Genomic DNA, 19,382 nt, shown 5'->3' on the forward strand with positions numbered 1-19,382 from the left:
CATAGGGATACGGTTATAGCTACGGTTATAATCCGTAGCCATAGATCGGGGGTGGAATCGTGATATCCACGATTAATCGCCAATAAGGACAGCGACTTGCAGTGGAATCGCGGGATTTATGGTTGATCGCTGAGCGAATGTTATGGCTACGGATTATAACCGTAGCTATATCCGTATCTCCCTGCATGCCCCATTGCCATTCTGCTTGAACGTATACCGTTGAACCCTTTCAGGGACCACAGGAGTGTTGGATCATTAAAAAATTTGTTTTTCCTTTTCATCCAGGTCTTTGTGACCTTATGAATAGATTGGATGGAAAATAAATGTTATGGTGGGCCCTACAAAAGTTTCAACGATGAAAATCAAATTTCCGCTGCTCTGTGGTGTGGCCCAGTTGATCTTCGGATATGATTTTTTTTTTTTTTAGATAATGCTCCGAAATGATCTCGAAATATGGATGAACGTTGTGGATATAATAAATACATAGCTGTGGGGCCATGTAACTTTGATCTCTTTTAAGCCGTTCGTAAAACTCTCAGTTGGAGGAGCGTCAGCGCTCATCTTCGCAGTGAAAAGGAGGGGTAGTTTCGTCCTCAAAGTCGCTGTCCGCACGTGCTAGTCTAAGTTGGTAACTTAAGTTTGTATGCCTTCGTAAAAACCGCTGGGTAAAAGGTTTTGTCTACAGTGGTCATTTTCTCTTTAGGTTATTGATCGAAAAATGGCGTGGATCTAGTAGTTGGTGGGCTGTATGAAGCCTTAATAGTGTGGAGTTTGTGGATCATTAAAAGTCATCTGTCCGCGCTGGTCCGGTTGATCTCTTGATCTACGTTAGTTTTTTAGTCATTTTACAATATTTACAGTAAAATTCATTGGATGGTATGGATCATGAAGATAAGAAATAGTGGGGCTTACGTATGTATGTTTCCACGGAAACGGTTTGAATACTCCCCTACCACAAGCCACTGATTGGCTACTCCCCCTGCCACCATCCAATGGCTGATGGTCAGTGCTCTGTGGGCCCCACCATGATGTATGTATTTCATCCATGCTGTCCATATATTTTTCCAGATCATTTTATGGTATGAGAAAAAAATGAGGTATATCCAAATCTTAAGTGGACAACATTACGGGAAACAATTTTGAATGAGCGTCAACCATTAGAAACCTTTTGGGGGCTGTAAAAGTTTTGAATCAAGCTTATTTTTGTTTTATCCCTTCATCTGGGTCTGTATGACCTAATAAACAGATTAGATGTCAAATAAACAGTACAGTGGGCCTTAGGAGAATTTTAATTGTGGATATCTAACCAATATTGTTTTCCTGTGCTGTGGTCCACCTGAGATTTATATCCCTCTCTTTTTATGGAATGAGCCTAAAATTATCTGTAAAAATAGATGAACGGAATGGATGAAACACATACATCATAGTGGGGCCCACAGAGCACCGACCATCAGCCACGGGGGTGGTAGCAGGGGGAGTAGCAATCGATTTCCGGTGGCTGGTGGTCGGTGCTCTATGGGCCCTACCATGATGTATGTGTTTCATCTATGCCGTTCATACATTTTTACGGATCATTTTATTGCTTGAATCAAAAAATGAGAGGTATATAAATCTCAAGTGAACCATACCACAAAAAAACAATAGTGTTTGGATATCCACCATTAAAATCCTCCTAAGGCCCACTGTAATTTTTATTTGACATCCAATCTGTTGATTAGGTAATATAGACTTAGATGAAGATCAGCTTGATCCAAAACTTTTATGGCCCCCAAAAAGTTTTTAATGGTTGACGTTGATTTAACACTTTTTCCTGTAATGTGGTCCACTTGAGATTTTCATATACCTCATTTTTTGTATTTTTTACTAAAATGATCTATAAAAATAGATGGACGGCATGGATGAAACACATACATCATGGTGGGGCCCACAGAGCACCAACCACCTGCCGTTGGCTGGTGACAGGGGAATAGCCAATCCGTTTCCGTTCCCACGTACAAGTACACTCGTTGAATACTGCTACATGAGGATAGGCGCATTTTAGTTGATCCGCGGTCATACCAAAGATTGTCCAACCCCTTACCGTGGGGCCAACCTCGATGTATGTTTTCTATATCTACTCTTTCCATCCATTTTTTTTTTGCAAATCATTCTAGTGGATTTGGCAAAGAATAAAAAAGATCTAAATATCAGGTCGACCATAATCTAGAAATCAGTGGAGATTGAGTGTTGTATCATTTAAACTTCTAATGACTCGTGTAATTGTTTATTTACTGTGTATGTGCCATCAAATCTATTGCGAATGTTCCATATCCCTCGATGAAGTTAATAAACAAATACTAACTTTGTTGGGAACTTTTTTGACTCTTAAGGGTCAATCATCATTGTTTCCTATGTTATAGTCACCTAAATGTATCTCTGCAAGGCTTCAAAACTTAGTAGACCCGTTACTTGTTCAAGTGGGGTCTGGCGGGTCATCTAGGGTTTGGTGGCCTTAACTATCTCAGATTTTGCTCGAAACTATTGTCAAGCCTCCTAAGATCATGTTCAAAATGTCAGCAAAATTTCAGTCGGAACAAGTCTAGTTAGAGGCACAGAAATGTAGTAGATTCCATTTCAGCTTGGGAGAGGTCAAGTGGGTCATATCAGGTTCAGTGGCCTTAATTGGGTTGGATTCAGCTCAAAACTGGTGTCATGCCTCATAAGACCACATTAGATGTGCCGACAAGGCGTTAAAACTTAGTAGACCCAATTTAGGCTCTGGTGGGGTCAGTTAGGATTTATGGTCTCAATTGGCTCAAATTCTTCTTGAAACTGGAGTCGAGCCTTCTAAGAATTGTTCCAAACGTGTAAGCAAAATTACTTTTGGCCTGAACGGAGATTGTTTGAGGTGCTGAAACAGAGTAGACCAGATTAAGGCTAAAGTAGGGTCAAGCGGGTCATGTAAGGTTCAATGGCCATAAATGAGTTAGATTGGCTCAAAATTGATGGACCACATTAGACGTGTCAGCCATATATCAGCTCGAACAGAGCTCTATTGACACATCAAAACTTAATAGCCCCGATTCCAACTCAGTTGGGGTCAAGCAAGGTTAACAAGGGTTCCGTGGCCATAATTAGCTCGAATTTGGCTTAAAACTCATGTCAAGCCTTCTAGGAGCATGTCCGACCTGTCATAAAACATTTTGGCCAGAACGGGGCTGGTTTGAGGCATCGAAATAGTGTTGACCTAATTTTTTGTGTTGGTTACTGGAACATTTTTGTGTCACTGTTTGTTGACATCAACACTCTTTTAGCCTTTCCATCAATCTAATAGAAAAAAAATTCACGAGATGGCAATGGAGAGAGCCAGTTTCATATTCATAGACGAAGTATTCCAACCCAACATTAATAATAAGAAAACTAAAACAAGAACTTCAACTTTGTAAAATCCCAAGTTATGATTAAACTGGACCCAAATAGTTATATTTTGCCATCTCATTTAAGATATGAATAAAAAAAGGAAGCAAATCCAAAGCTAAAATAAACTGCACGCCCACCATTGAAACCTACATAGGGCCCTACCAAGATGCTTATTTGAGATCAAAAGGTCACACGACGTGGATGAAGGGAAAATACAAATATAATCTACAAAACTTTTCTAGCTACTAAGAAGTTTTAAAGGGTAGGCATTCAATCCCCACCGTTTTTGGTGGTATGTTTCACTTGGGCTTTGGATCTACCTCATTTATTTTTTCGTTTGGCTCTGTATTTTAATTTGATATTAAAAAAGAAAAAAAAAAAAAAGGATAACATGGATATAACACATACATCATGGTGCGGTGTCTATCCATCCTTAATGGATGCATTTTGAGAATGGGACATAATATATTTGGAAAGTATGGCCGCCTGTATAAATTCTAGACAGTTTTAATGATAGGCGTTTCTATTCTATCTACTCCATGAGGGAGCATGCATGATGGAATTAATGAACGCTGTCCGAGAGTGTTTGAAATTGTCTCTCATTGCTGTTTCATAACCTTACGTAGACAGTCACCACACCGAATTTAAAGAGTATTTAGGCAGATTTTACATCTCCTATGAAGAGGTCCGCCTGTGTGACTAGGCCTAACATGGGATGGTGCAGCTGATGAGCGAGGTGGACCCCATCCATGTGAACTCTTCCGTTTATGGAGTGTCCGTTCGTTCGTATGATGTGATCTTCCGACACATGTCGTTTAGATAGGGAATGGTTATATAATCGCCAGCTGATGAACGAGGTGGACCCATCTACATGAACTCTTCCGTTCACGTAGCGTCCGTTCATTTGTATGATGTGGTCTTCCGACACGTGTCGTTTAGATAGGGAATGGTCATATAATCCGCTGCTTACGCTGGTCAGACAAGAGTTTTCCATCTCGAAAGAAAAGGGAGGTATTAACCAAGACAAAGAGGGTCCAGCAGATGTAGCACGGTCGAATCAGCAAGATAAGATGCTAGGTGTTTGTGAAAATGCCGCAATGAACCAGCACGATCAACTTCAGGTTGTATGCGATAATGCAGCTGTGAATCCCAAGATAGGCAGCTAATTGTTCACGTTGTACACGGTATTTTTTTATCTGATATCTAACATTTCGTTCTTTGAAAATAACAATTTTCGTTCCAACAAAATATAAATCATTATTCAAACACTAAATTCAAAGTTCCCCACATTCTCTCTGCACATAACAATGGAGAAGATCAAACCCCGAAAGAAGCAAATTCAAACTGCCACCACTGACTTCAAGATACCGATCCGGTCATCACATGCAAGTATTTTCTGCTTGGCAAGATTTTGCAAGTTGAATAATATCGTTATACACTGAAAAAACATGATACAAGTCATCTAATTATATTTATCCTTGTGTAATCCATCTTTTTCTTTATTATCTAAACAAGAAAAATCACAAATGTCGAAGGAAAACTGTTTTTCTTTCCCATTGTTTGGAATGGAATCCTTGGGATCCAGACATGGCCTTAGTGTGCCACACTGCTTTCAGAAGCAGAGAGTCAAATCATTGGTATTGACCGCCGGTTCATCTCATATTTATAGGCCACCTTTACAAATTCATTTCAATTAAAGAATGTTAACCTTCCAAAATTATCATATCTATTTATATTGTCAATTTACCGAGCCGCCAAAGGAAATAGCTTTAGTCATGAAAAGGTGGGAGCAAACAAGTTCTCACAGAGGCAGCCTATAGGGATAGCAGCACAGAGCCAAGACAAGGCCTACAAGGAGCCACCACCAGCGCCCTTGTTTGAGCCTGGTGAGTTCAATTCATGGTCATTTTGGATGGCTGGGATTGCAGATTTCATGGCTACCTTCCTATTCCTCTGCATCACCATCCTTACTGCTATGGGTGTCAAAAGGACACCTACCATGTGTGCCAGTGTGGGTATATTCAGGGGATTGCATGGGCCTTTGGTGGCCTGATCTTTGCCTTGGTCTATTGTACGTCTGGGATTTCAGGTGAACACCAAAACCCAGCTTTGACCTATGGGCTGTTGCTGGCTAGGAAACTGTCCCTGACAAGGGCTGTTTCTACATGGTGATGCTTGGGGCCAATTTGTGGGGCTGGTGTGGTCAAAATGTTCCAAAAGGGCCATTTTTTGTTATCTTTATTTGATTTGGGGGGGGGAAGCCAATGTTGTGAGGCATGGATACAACAATGGAGGTTTGGGTGCTGAGATTGTGGGCACCTTTGTGCTTCCGTACAGTCTTCTCTGCCATTGATGCCAAAGCAAATGCCAGATATCCTGATGTGACTATCCTTGTAACTCTTCCAATTGGGTTTTAGTGTTCCTAGTGCACTTGACCACCATCGCCATTACTGGAACTGGTATCGACCCAGCCAGGAACCTTGGAGCTGCCATCATCATGCGTGGGATGGCCCTTGGATATTCTTGGTGGGCCCATTCATTGGAGCAGCACTTGCAGCAGTGTACCATTAGATTGTGATAAGGGCAATCCCGTTTATGAATATGAAATGTTGAGTTGATATTGATGATGATTATGTGTGTAAACTAAGAAGGTTGTGCTGTCTAGTTTGCTGAAATAAAAAGAAGTTATATTCATATGACCAAAACAATTCATTGGAGACATGATAGCTAATGCAGCTCAGTGGACTATTAGACCTTTGTTTCAGAGGTTTGTTTTTATATGTGGCACAGATGGGATGGAAAAGTTCATCTATGTAAGCATGAGTGCTGTCCCATGTGAAGTGAGACAAACCAATTTGATGGTCTAAACTGTTGAGAAGACCTCTGATGTGTAAATGCACCAGGCATACTATGGGTGGTGGAGAATGACATTGGGAACTCCATAAATTGATTGAATCGATTACTATTACTGAATCTCAGAAAAGATACTGAGGAGAAGGTTGGTTTCAAGCTCCAATTCAAACAGGAATACACCATGCTAATGTGCCTTGGAATTGAGTCTACTAAAGTTGGCCTCTTTCTCTTACTCATTGGAGTAAAATGGGTTCCTTTGTCATTTGTTTCCTTGCCTCTTTGATGCAAAACAATCAGATCATAGTAAAATACTGAATTTTATTGATAGATTGAAGAAAATATTATATAATAAGGGGAATATCAACCTGACTTCCGCGAAAAGCAAACGAAGTAAACATCAATATCTAATATTTGGTAATCCATGAAAACATATAATCTAATATACCATGAAAAGAAGTCACATAAAACACCCAACCGGCCCATATTGTCCCCCTAAGCAGATGGCATGTGGGAGTAGCACTTTGTCAGGGGTGGAATGGGCTTTAGTGGTTTAGGGAAGAGTTACATTGAAAGTGTTTTTTGTTTGGAAGCATACAAATAACATTCTATCCATATATAAGATGCCCAATAGATGTCCAATGTGCAGTGAAGCAGAGGAGAATTGCTCATGGTTACTGATTCATTGTAACTATGCATATCAAGTGTGGACAGCAATTTTCAGAAATTTTGGAGTGAATTGGGTCACTCAGATGACAGTGTTGGAGCTTTCTGCAGGGTGGATAGGATCGAAGTGGAAGATAGTGGAAAGAGAGAAATGCTTGTATTTTCAAAGGAAAGAGTTCTCTGGGATATTGCACAGAATTTTCAACCTGATGGTGGAATAGACCTCATTTGATAATCGGGCAAAGGGAATCCAGTGGAATCAGTTTTAGGTGAGCTGGGAAGTGAAATTATGGGAAAGCAAAGGGCAGTGACGCAAGGAAGGGATTATAAGATAAAGTTGGGATAGTGTGAAATTTTTGTACAATGCTGTTGCTAGGTTCTCAGTTTTTCCTTGTGCCATGCCTATGTATAGTTCTTCATTTAGCTTCCATGAGTTTGTAATTATTTGCATCTTTTGAGTGATAAAAACACCCATTCATTGAAAAGAAAGGAGACGATGCGTGTGAATAGTGGGTCCTATCCTTTCCACCAATTAGAGACCAAGGATCAATTCATTTGTGCTCCCATGTGCTACCAAACAGCACGTTTAGATCCAAAAGACCTAAGATGAGGGGTCCTCTAGCTGATGGAAGGATTTTAGTGGGCGGACATATCATATGCATGCATGCATATCATAACATATTTCAGCTGGAGATGAAATTGAAGAAGAATTGAAGGGTGAGATGCACGAATCACTTGGTTAATATAAAGAAAACCATCCTTCCCATCCTTTATTGATGCGTGAGGGTGCATGTCAGATCTTAAACCAGTCCATTCCTTCATCCATTTGTACCCTTGTTTTGAATTCTTCAGGCATATTGCCAACTGCAGTTCTTGGAGGGTCATGACATGTTGCAGCAGATCAGGAAGCATATTCGATTAAGAGCAATCGCCAATCTCTTAACATCTATGTTTCGGCATTTCTCCTTCCTCCACTCCCCACTCTAATTCAAGAAATCCAATATGTAAAACTTCGAGCAGAGGAAATCCTTCGACTGTGCAAACCATTTCCTTTCTTAATTTCAGAATCTGAAGGGTTTGACAGCCTCTCAACCATTCCCATCAGGTTTTGCTCTAACTTAGAACCTATCAAGCATAGCTCGATGAGGTATGGTGGAAATCATACAGGTATAGTGGTTTCTCTATGTGTGTAAACAAATCCATATTATGTTATATGCTGATGATTTGAAAAAGACAACTGGAATTGGGCATTCACCAACTGGAATTGGGAATTCACACAGCAGTTGCGATTATGTAAGTCAGACCAATTTACAAGTGGAGCAGGATAATGCCTTTTTGTGATCCCCACTTCTTCCCAATTCTCACAAATTGGTTAGTTTCTCCAACCCATCTTCCATCCAGCTTCCACCCTCAAAAACTGGTAGAGTCTGGACATTGTTTAAGTGATGATGTGGCATGTGTTTTCTGATTCTGCACAGTGGTGCTTGATCCTGTCTAGTCAAAGATGCCTTATTTGTTCCATCTTCCCATATCATTCTGCAGCCTGTTAATATAAGCAGAGCGTATATCACTAGTCTATACTCAAGACATAGGTACCTAAGGTGGATAAGAGACCCAATTGCATCTAGTAGACCATAGAGCTGTGTGTTTCAGATATCCATCACCCTATGAAATTTGAAACCTCCAGAATGAATTCCAAACTGCTTTTTCCCAAGCATTTCATGCTCTTGGGTGAAGCGCAAGAATGAACAGAGGTGTAAAGATCTACATGTGCGGAAATCATGCTTTTCCTTTCTGCCACCTGAATCATGCTTCTATGAACCAGCTCCTCTAGGTAATCCTCTTCAACATCTTCCATTTCTTCTTCTCCTCTTCTCTGTACCAAGCCTTCTGCTATCCACAGAGAAATCAATTCAACCATGACACTTATGTATGAAATCCATTGAGACAATAGGCCCCACCATGAAGATTGCCCTTCTAAAGTTTAGACAAAACCTACTTCGTATTGGATCTGGCCTGGGGAAGAATTCTTTACGCATGCTGTGGATCCTCTGGATCATCAGCATGTGCCTCCCAAGAGAGCCAACATGAAGGTATGATCAACTGATCGCAACTGTTGATCTTGCGAGTTCCATTCATCTCGACCGAGTCGACTTGCCTGGTTAAATGTTTCACTTTTAAAATTGAAATTCTTGCAACAAAATTTATCAAGGTAACCTCAAGCAAAGCATAGTTTGTTAAGCAGTAATTCATTTTTTTAACACATTTTAATGCTTCAACAGTTTCATATTGTCAATTTACAGAGCCATCAAAGGGATAGCTATAGTCATGTGAAGCTGGGAGCAAACAGGTTTTTAGAGAGGTGGCCCATAGGGACAGCAGCACAGAGCCAAGACCAGGACTACAAGGAGCCACCACCAGCACCCTTGTTTGAGCCTAGTGAGCTCAATCATGATCATTTTGGAGGGCTGGGATTGCAGAGTTCATGTCTACATTCCTATTCCTCTACATCACCATCCTCACTGTCATTGGTGTCAAAAGGACACCTACCATGTTTTCCAGTGTGGGTATTCAGGGGATTGCATGGGCATTTGGTGGCATGATCTTTGCCTTGGTCTATTGTATGACTGGGATTTCAGGTGGACACATAAACACAGTTGTGACGTTTGCACTGCTGCTTTCTTTTCTCATTCCTTTTCCTTTCATTTTATTTTCCTTTCTTTTTTAATGGAACGTGGAAGCACTCACCTGAAATTTGTTGACCGGAACAACCATTCTGGCGAGTACCAACAAAACAGCAGCAACCCTATGGTGGCCAGGAAGATCTCCCTAATAAGGGTTGTTTTCTACGTAGTGATGCAGTGGTTGGGGGCAATCTGTGGGGCTGGTGCGGTGAAAGGATTCTAAAAGGGCCCTTACCAGATGTTGGGTGGGGGAGCCAATGTTGCGAAGCATGGCTACACTGAGGGAGATGGTTTGTGTGTTGAGATTGTGGGCACCTTTGTTCTTGTCTACACTGTCTTCTCTGCAACTGATGCAAAGAGAAATGCCAGAGATTCTCATGTGCATATCCTTGCACCTCCCCCAATTGAGTTAGTTGTGTTGTTATTGCACTGGACACCCTCCCATCATTGGAAGCAGCATCAACACAGCCAGGAGCCTTTGAGCTGCCATCATCTACAAAAAGGACCATGCGTGGGATGACCATTGGATATTCTAGGTAGGCCCATTCATTGGGGCAGCTCTTGCAGCATTGTACCATCAATTTGTGTTAAGGTCAATCCCATTCAAGGCTAGGGCTTAGATTCTCTACAACATCACTCTCTCATCTCCAGTTTTCTTTCTTTGTCATTTTCCTTGTGCAATCCTGTATGTGTAATGACCCAAGATTTTGGTACACGTGCGTACACATACATATATGTACAATTGCCTTCATTGGAGTATACACACATAAATCCATGCATACATCTATGCATCCATGCACGCATGCATCTATCGGCTCATGCAAATTGTGACCGTTGATATGTGTGATCGTTTTGTTTAGTGCGAACTATTAATTAATGTCATTAATGATTACATGATTTTGGTAGAATATATATAAGTTTATTTATAATGCACTCTCTCAACTCATATACTTAAGACCACGTGTTTAATTATTAACTAATCCAAATCTAGCCAACATCAACTATTGACTGTGCACTGAGATTAAACTGATCTTAACCGCTAGATTGTTGTTAAAAAATAAAATAAAAATCGAGAACAACCCATTTTTTGTGGGAACCAACCCTACCGTCCGCTTGTGTGTGGCCCACCTGAGTTTTGGATCAATCTCATTTTTTACCTTATATCCTCTCATGGCCAGGCCGAGATGATGGACGAAGTAGATTTATATCATCGTTAGTGGGACCCACCATATTTTTTTTTAAAAAAAATAATAATAAAATAAAAATAAAAATTTTATCTTCCGCCGCCGCCTAACCCACCTTCTCCATTCTTCCTTCCTTTTCGTACGGTAATGGGCACCGAACCCTCCCACGAAATGAAACTGCCTACACTCCCCACTCTTCCGCCTCGTTTCTCACATCCATTAAAAATGAAGGAAAGATATAAACAAAGATTCAATCATATCGAAAGGAGAGAGTGGGAGAGAGAAAACTCTATAGAGAGAGAGAGAGAGAGAGAGAGAGAGAGAGAGAGAGAGAGAGAGACTGGAGCAGGGCGGGATCATCAAATTTTTGAGGTAGGTAATCTTATCCTGAAGTTTTTCATTTTCAGTCAATTGTGATGATTATTTATTACAAAATTTTAATAGGAATATTATTTTCAGTTGATTATTATGTGAGTAATCCTACTCATTTATGAATTTTCTATTTTTATATATTTCTGTAAATTAAAATTTGAAATAAATTTCTTATAAATAGAATTATTAAATTCATTTATACATGATGTTTATATTTTCGAATTTAATATTAATTTAATTTTATTAATTCATAAAGTTCAATGTTATTCTAACATCAAATCTGAAATTTAGTTTTAGGTATATTAAATTAAATTCACTAAATTTAGACTTTAATTCTAAGTTAGAATATCTAATTTAAGTTTGTTTGATTAGAGTAAATATTAATTACTTTATTTCTGTCCTTTTGAAAAAAGAGAAAAAAAATACAGAATAAAATATATAATTTATCTAAGTTTATATTTTAATTTATTAATTCTTATTTTTTTGTTAAGATTAAAAATTAAATATAAATTATTCCTAAATTTTAAAAAATTAATTAATATGTAAGTAAATGATTAAAAATAGATTAAATTCAAATTAATTTATAATTTTATTTAAATTAGTAAATTTGAATTACTTTTAAAATATTTTTAATTAATGAGTATGCTAGTTATTAAATTTAATCGTGTAATTAATCCGAATTTTATATATATATATATATAGATATATATATATATATATATATATATATATATATATATATATATATATAAATCAAGCCGAGCCGAACCGAATCAAGTTGGGGCCAAGCTTTAGGCCGAGTCGAGTCGAGCTCAAGCCAGCTTGTAATAAAATAATAATAATAATAATAGTATCCAAAGTCCAAATTAATAAATTCCTTAAACTTATTAAATTTAAATATAAAATAAATAATAATAAAATTCTGAATTTAGATTTAAAATAATTAGATTAAAATTTTTTAAGATAGATTAACTTAAATTATTAAATAATAATTTCATTACATTATTAATGTTATATTATAGAAATCAGTGTAATATTTTGTTTCTGTAAAGATTAAAATCCAAATTTTAATTCTAAAATTTTAAAGAGTTAATTAATTTAAATTTAAATGAACTTAAGTTTAAGAAATTTTTTCAAAATTTTGGAATCGAAACTAAATTGATTAGATTTCTATATTTTATAATTTTAGTGATTAATGTATATTTAAAACTTTATTAAATTAAAATTTTAATAAAGTACATTATTAGATTTTTAATATAAAAAAAAAAAATCTTTTCTTTGTAGTTCAAAATTTTTGTTTAAATTAAAATTTAAATAATTTATCGATTAAGCGCACGTGCGTAGGTGTGCAGGTGAGCATAACTCTATATATATATATATATATATATATATATATATTTGTTAAGTTTATGTGATAAATAAAATAAAAATTTTAATTTTAGAATTTAGTGAATAAAAATAATAAATATTTTTATGCTAATATTTAACATTATTTAAGTGTAAAAAAAATTGATTTAATTAAAGTTAGAATTTAAATAAAATTTTTTGTACATTATTTCATAGTAATTCTTAAATTAAATAATAGTAAAAATAATTTTTATTTAAGTATTTGAATTATTAAAGTTTTAACAAAATGATAGCTAGAATTATTAATTAGAAATAAAAATTTATATTATTGATATTTTCGATTGTGAAACAATGATTCAACTTACATACCATATCAGTCCAACAACATGAACAATAGAAAACCTTGATTGGATAATTATGGTAAAACAGATTAACCTGAAATCTAAATCATTTATCAAATATACCACTTAGGTGTTATTTTCTTTGGGTAGATGGTGTCTCAAAACTCAACTTCTTACGCATCCAGCGAGTGTAGATAGCAAATTAATGCTATGTGTTGCATCAGTGGGAGAAACTCGTTGAGAGCGTAAGCATGGATCAGGTCTAGCATGCGACACTAAGTAGGTTGTGGGCATATGGTGTAGTCCAGAAATCGATGGTCCAAAAATCAGGTGGGTGATTCTCCTCCATTTCTGAACTTTCTAATTTTATGTATTTTTGAATTTTTTTTGACATAATGACTTTAAATTAATATTGTCAAATTCCTTTATACCTAATATCTACTTTTCTAAATTTTAGCATTTACTGAATCTGATTAACTTATAGAGTTAAGTTTTAATCTAACTTTTATTTCTAAAATCAGGTGTTAAGAATTAGACTTTAAATTTGCGTTAAAGTATTTGATTTAAATTAATTGCTTTAAAATAATATTAATTAATTTGATTCTAATTTTTGATTTTTTTTTTTAAAAAAAAGCAAAGAAAATAGCTTGATGTTTCAGTAAATTTTAGGAATTAAATTTTTACGGCATCGAATTTTTGCACATTTTGTATAGAATTGCATTGTCGTATGGGGATTTAAACAATTAAATTATTTCGCTACTGATTTTGGAATAATTCATGACATGCATTCATCTCTACTAATTACAAAATTATGGAAAAAGAAAGAAAAATGAGGAAATGATTGTGATATTAGCAAGTAGGGCAATCATGTCCCTTGGGTGAAAAATCCTAAAGTTAGTAAGTAGGGCAATCATGTCTCTTGGGTGAGAGATCCTAAAGCTAGCAAGTAGGGCAATTGTGTCCCTTGGGTGAAAGACCTTAGAACCCGTTGGATCCTTCAGAGTTTCTTTTGTGTACAGTGTATGAGTACAATTATGTGCGCGGACATATGTCAAAGGTACAACCGGAGCAGTAGTCTGACCAGTTAATGTATAAATGGGTCTCTCACCACGAAGTACCAGTGTGTGGGCGTTAATGCTCGTGACCATACACCTAGGTACGGTATTGTAAGATGTGATGATTATTTAATTTTATTATTGAATTCATGATAGTGTAGCATTCGATGCGTCTTTATGATTCCAGCATCGCATTCATGTCATTTTTAACATTCAATATTTTGAATTATGTTTCGAATTTCAAGAAAGTACTTTCTTATTTATTTGTTTGATATAAATCTAGAAATTTCAAATTTGGTTGGATAAGATCGTACGAGCAATTGTGTTCATACCCAAAATAACAGTGTCTCAGGGCATCAGAGTTTAGTCAAGAGCAAAGTGGAATGAAGATCCAATCATCAATTTACTTATCTTTTATTTGTACTGATGGAAAAAAAAAAAGTATAATAAGAATTTAGAAGTGAGTTTAGGCCATAATAGTTAAATATTGTATTTGATGAATGTTGTTATTGTAATGAGATTAATTAAGTGTGGTTCTGAATGTTTAATTTTAAATCATGACCTGGGATTTAGAGTTGGGTCTGGCCAACTCGGGTACCAAATTTCCGGGCGTGACAGTGTGCGTGTTTCGTTCTTATGTTATCCTTTTAGATGGATGACATGAGGAGAGCATTATGAAGATGAATTGTGGTATTGATATCGATGATGATTGTAAGGTTATGCTGTCTAGTTTGCTGCCAGAAGAAAAAGAAAAAAAGAGATGTAGTCATGTGACCAAAACGGTTCCTTGGAGTATGATGTCCAATGCAAACTCACTGGAATATTGGACCTTTGCTCCAAAGGTTTGTTTTTATATGGCATAAATGGGATGGAAAAGTTCATCTATGATGCGTGTATCTCCTCACGATGTTCCAAGTAAAGTTGAACAAACTAATTGGACATTCTAAAGTGATTAACTAACCACGGACATGTTTGGTTTCAAACTCCATAAATGGATTGAATCAGTTACTATTCCTGAATCTCGAAAAAGATCCTAGGTTTCGAACAACGTGCTAATGTGCTTTAGAACTTATTCTTCTGAAGTTGGTCTATTTCCCTTTTTCGGTCCATTTCCCTTACTCATTTGGATGAGCGGGCTCCTTTGTCATTCGTTTCCTTGCATCTTTGGTGCACAATGATCAGATCACACTGAATTTTATCGATAGATTGAAGAAAAAATTACATAAAAGAGGGGGACATCAACCTGACCTACACAAAAGGAAACCCACGTAAACATCAATATCTAATATTTGATAATCCATGAATTCATGCAATCTAAACATACAATGAAAAGTAGTTACATCAAACGCCATATAAATAGTTGTTTGATGGAATTTGCATGAAACATAAGAATGCTGTATGAGAACGTTGTTCAACGACCTTCACACACTCTCTACTAACAACTTAAAAAAAGTCTTATGAAAATCATGACAGAAGTAAATTGACCAATCATCACCAACTTATGACACAAATCCACTAATCACGTGCCAACATTTTATGCATGGCAACATCGATCCATATGTCAAATATATATTAGTGGGAAGAAAGATACTAGTCATCCAAACTTTTATTGGAGAAAGGTGGGAGCACAGGACCTGTTACTTTGTTGAAATGATGATTAAAAAAAAAGTACAAGATTTCAAACAGGCACCACAGAAGGCCAAAGGCCTCACCTAAACATATTCAGCCTTTATTACATCTATAACACAGATTAGCCAACAAATACAAGAGGACATTTTCATAAAAAGCCTAAATTTTACAAGAAAAGTAGATAGCTTACATATTTACACCCCATGACATTGAAATATGAGAACAGAGTTTTGGACTTGTAGGAATCAATATCATCTATGGAGACCGTCCACAGGAGTACTGTCCACTCTTCTCCACTGTAAAAATCATAGCAATCAAATGAGAGTAAGCTTTCTTGACTAAACCTATATTCTATGAGCAATCCTGTACCTACTTTCTCCATGAAACTAAATGGACAGTTTGGATCATCCAGTACAGAAGATGAGTGGACTGAACCTAACGGATGGTCTAGATAGATGAAATGGATGCGAACAAGTCCAAAGCAAATTACCTACATGTAAAGATTCCCATACACTACGGGTAGATGGTGAGCGAGGGTACGTGTCGGATCTTAAACCAGTCCTCTCCATCGTCTTTTCGCACCCTTTCTCTGAATTCTTCCGGCAAGAGTGATAACTGCAAATCTTGAAGAGTGGTGATATGTCGCAATCCATCAGGAAGCATCTTCAATTTTATGCAATTCCTGATCTCTAAACGTCTAAGATTCCGCATCGCTCCTTCCTCCACTCTCCACTCCTCTAATTCATCCAATTCGTAAATATACAAATAGTCGAGCAGTGGAAACCCTCCTACAGAGCAAACCATTTCCTTTCCTATGTAAGATCTTGAGAATAAAGAGAGTTTCCGAAGGTTCGGCAGCATCTCCAGCGTTCCAATTAGGTCTTGCTCTAATTGGGACCCCCTCAAGAATAGCTCTGTGAGGTTAGGTGGGAACTCATGCACGTCCGGTAATTTCTCAAAGGGTCCGTCCAAATTCATGTGAAATAGATGGTGATGATTTGAGAAGGATGAAAACGTTGGAATCGCGCAATTAGGACTTGCCCCTAGCAGCAATGATCTGAGGCTTGCCAGTTTAAGAATGGAACGGGACAATGCCATTTTGAGATCTCCATTTATTCCCAATTCTCTCAAATTGGTTAGTTTCTCCAATCCATCTTCTATCCAGCTGCCCTCCTTTACAAATTTTAGAGTCTGGAGATTGCTTAAGCGATGGATTTGCATGACGTTGCTGATTTGACAGGGAAGTCCTGCCGTAGTGAATAGATACAGGTGCCTTATCTGTTCCATCTTCCAAATATCATCCGGTAGCATGTGGACATTTGTTAACTGCAGATCGAGAGTCTGTAAATTGGAGAGGCGAGTTATGGTGGGTGGTAGCCTTCCTAACCAGGTACAACTGAGATTTAGGTACCTCAAGTGGATTAGATACCCTATTTCATCAGGGAGACTAGAGATGCGTACACAACGGAGATCCATCACCCTGAGCAATTTGAAAGCTCCCCAGATGATTTTCAACTGCGGTTTCTCCAGCATTTGATTCTCATTACTGAAGCGCAACAAAGAGCGGAGTTGTGGAGTGGAGCAGTTAAGAGAGATGGACTTACTGATGTCACCACAAGTAATTGCAAGTCGGCGTGCCTTTGTAGGTAATTCAGGCGCCATGTTCCCATGCACTTCCAGAAATCTCTCCTCCTTCGCTTCTGATATTGAGAGGTCTCGTAGAAGATCATGAATACGGCATGTTTCAACCGTTCCATTGAACCTCCTGTCCGCCACCTGAATCATGCTTCTACTGATGAGCTCATCCAGGTAATCCTCCGCAACATCCTCCATTTCTTCTTCTCCTCTTCTCTGCACGAATCCTTCTGCCATCCACAACTGAATCAATTGGGGGACATAGATTTCAGAATCTTCAGGAAAAGCTCCGAAATAAAGAAAACAGGGCTTCAAGTAATAGGGCATGTCATGGTAACTCAGGGCCAATATGCCTGAGATCCCATCTTCTTTGCTTTCATGTAGCCACCATTCCACACTTTTAAGAACCTTCTCCCACGTATTCACTGACTTCTCTTTTCTTGATAGGACGCCTCCTAATACTGCAATTCCTAGAGGTAAACCTCCACATTTGGCGACCATCTTTCTCCCCAACTCTTCCAGATTTGGAGGGCACGTAGGAGAAAGATTTCCGGGAAGTGCTCTCTTACAGAACAGTGACCAGCTCTCGTTTCCATCCAGCAAACGGAGTTTATGGGGTGTACTCTGTGCGTCTGCATGCCTTGCTACATCTTCATTGCGAGTTGTGAGAAGCACTCTGCTGCCATTTTTCGTATCTGGAAATGCAGAAACCAAACTGTCCCAAGCTTGTCTGCTCCATATATCATCGAATGCCACCAGATATCTCTTCCCTTGTAAGTACTGAGAGAGTTCCAGCTGCAAGTCTTCCTCAGGCGTCGTCTCCTTGTCATCTCGTTCGAGGGCTCTAAAGCATTTTATAATGCTCAGTAAAAGCTCTCGGACTAGATATTGTTGAGAGACATACACCCAAGCATGAAAATCGAAACTCTTCTTTACATGGATGTCATTGTAAACTTTCTTTGCGAGAGTAGTCTTACCTATCCCTCCCATACCTGTGATCGAAATCACAGCACGCCGCGTATCTCCTTCAGTCAGCCGCCCCACCAGTGTCTTTGTCTCGTCCTCAAAACCGACCACATCGGCTTCTTCGACAATGGGAGCCCTCTTCTCCCTCCGCAGCTGGCTTTGATTTGAAGAAGATGAAGCTTCTCCACCAACTGATATATTGCCGACGCCGAACTGTGATATGTTCTCCTTGATCTCGCCGACCCTTCTTTCTAGGTTGAGGATCTTCTTTCCAACGTCGTGGATGGCTGGTATGTCTTTGATGCAACTAGCAAAACTAGTTAGGCATCTCATAAATCCAGCACTTGTATCTTCTCGTCGTTTCTGTTCAATGTTAAAGATGTAAGAGTCGATGACATCCTCAGCATCGTAGGCTACGTCTCTTATTTGAGTAACCCAGATCTTGAATCTTTTATTATCTCTGCCAATCCTATCGACATCCTCGAGGAAGGCACGCATCCATTCAAGTTTGGTTCGAAGCGATATGATCTGCTCATCTACTCCGAGTAGCAAATCTGCTTCCTGTGTTACAAAATCGTTCAGTTTTTCTACGGCAAACTGAACAATACTCTCCATTTTTTCTCTCTCTCTTCTTCTTGAGAAGGCTCTTGTCTTCAAAACAAGTCTTTCTGGAACTCTTCTAGTGCGGATCGTCTGTTTCCAGCGCACAGATTTTCCGTGCGAACACAGAAAGTTGGGAAAGTTTGGGAGGCTGATTGCGTACTCACAGTGTCAGTAGCGAGGTGACTACTGACAATAGTATGTGAGCCCCGCTTAGTGTATTGTGTTTTATCCCAGCCGTCTATCTATTTTTCCAGTTCAATATAAGTCATTATACGAGACATGAGGTATATCGAAATCTCTAGTGGACCATAACACAAGAAAACAGTGGAGATTGAATGCCCACCATTAAAAACTTTATAGGGTTCACTGTAATGTTTATTTGCTGTTAGATTGACTAGGCAACACATCCGAATGAAGAGGAAACACAGATATAAGATTAATCTAAAACTTGTATGGTTACAGTCAGATTTGGATCTGTCTCATTTTTTTTGGCTTATTCTCATTTTTTTTTAGCTTATACAGTAAAATAGTCAGAAAAAATATATGAACGGCATAGATGGGACACATACATTATAATGGGGCCAAGGAGCACTGTCATTTGCTAGCCAGGCTCGCAGTACGCATTGCGCGTCCACAAAGATGACACCTTAT

At 38.1% G+C, this 19,382-nt stretch overlaps 1 protein-coding gene and 2 pseudogenes across 2 annotated transcripts in view; 2 read left to right on the top strand and 1 right to left on the bottom strand.

The window, feature by feature from the left end:
- Positions 1-18,996, bottom strand: part of LOC131256030 (disease resistance protein RPP8-like) — a 68,875-nt gene extending 49,879 nt beyond the window's left edge. The window contains exon 1 of one of the 2 annotated variants that reach the window (XM_058257028.1): positions 15,963-18,996. In XM_058257028.1, the coding sequence (XP_058113011.1) occupies positions 16,041-18,743 (2,703 nt within the window). In that variant the 5' untranslated portion in view covers positions 18,744-18,996 and the 3' untranslated portion in view covers positions 15,963-16,040. Of the gene's footprint in view, positions 1-15,871 lie in introns of both variants that reach the window. The other variant, XM_058257026.1, reaches the window with a different exon arrangement.
- Positions 4,707-6,022, top strand: LOC131255357 (aquaporin PIP1-2-like; annotated as a pseudogene).
- Positions 8,453-10,219, top strand: LOC131256035 (probable aquaporin PIP1-4; annotated as a pseudogene).
- Positions 18,997-19,382: the final 386 nt, after the last annotated feature.

Source organism: Magnolia sinica, chromosome 9 (assembly GCF_029962835.1).
Source record: "Magnolia sinica isolate HGM2019 chromosome 9, MsV1, whole genome shotgun sequence".
Lineage (NCBI taxonomy): Eukaryota > Viridiplantae > Streptophyta > Magnoliopsida > Magnoliales > Magnoliaceae > Magnolia > Magnolia sinica.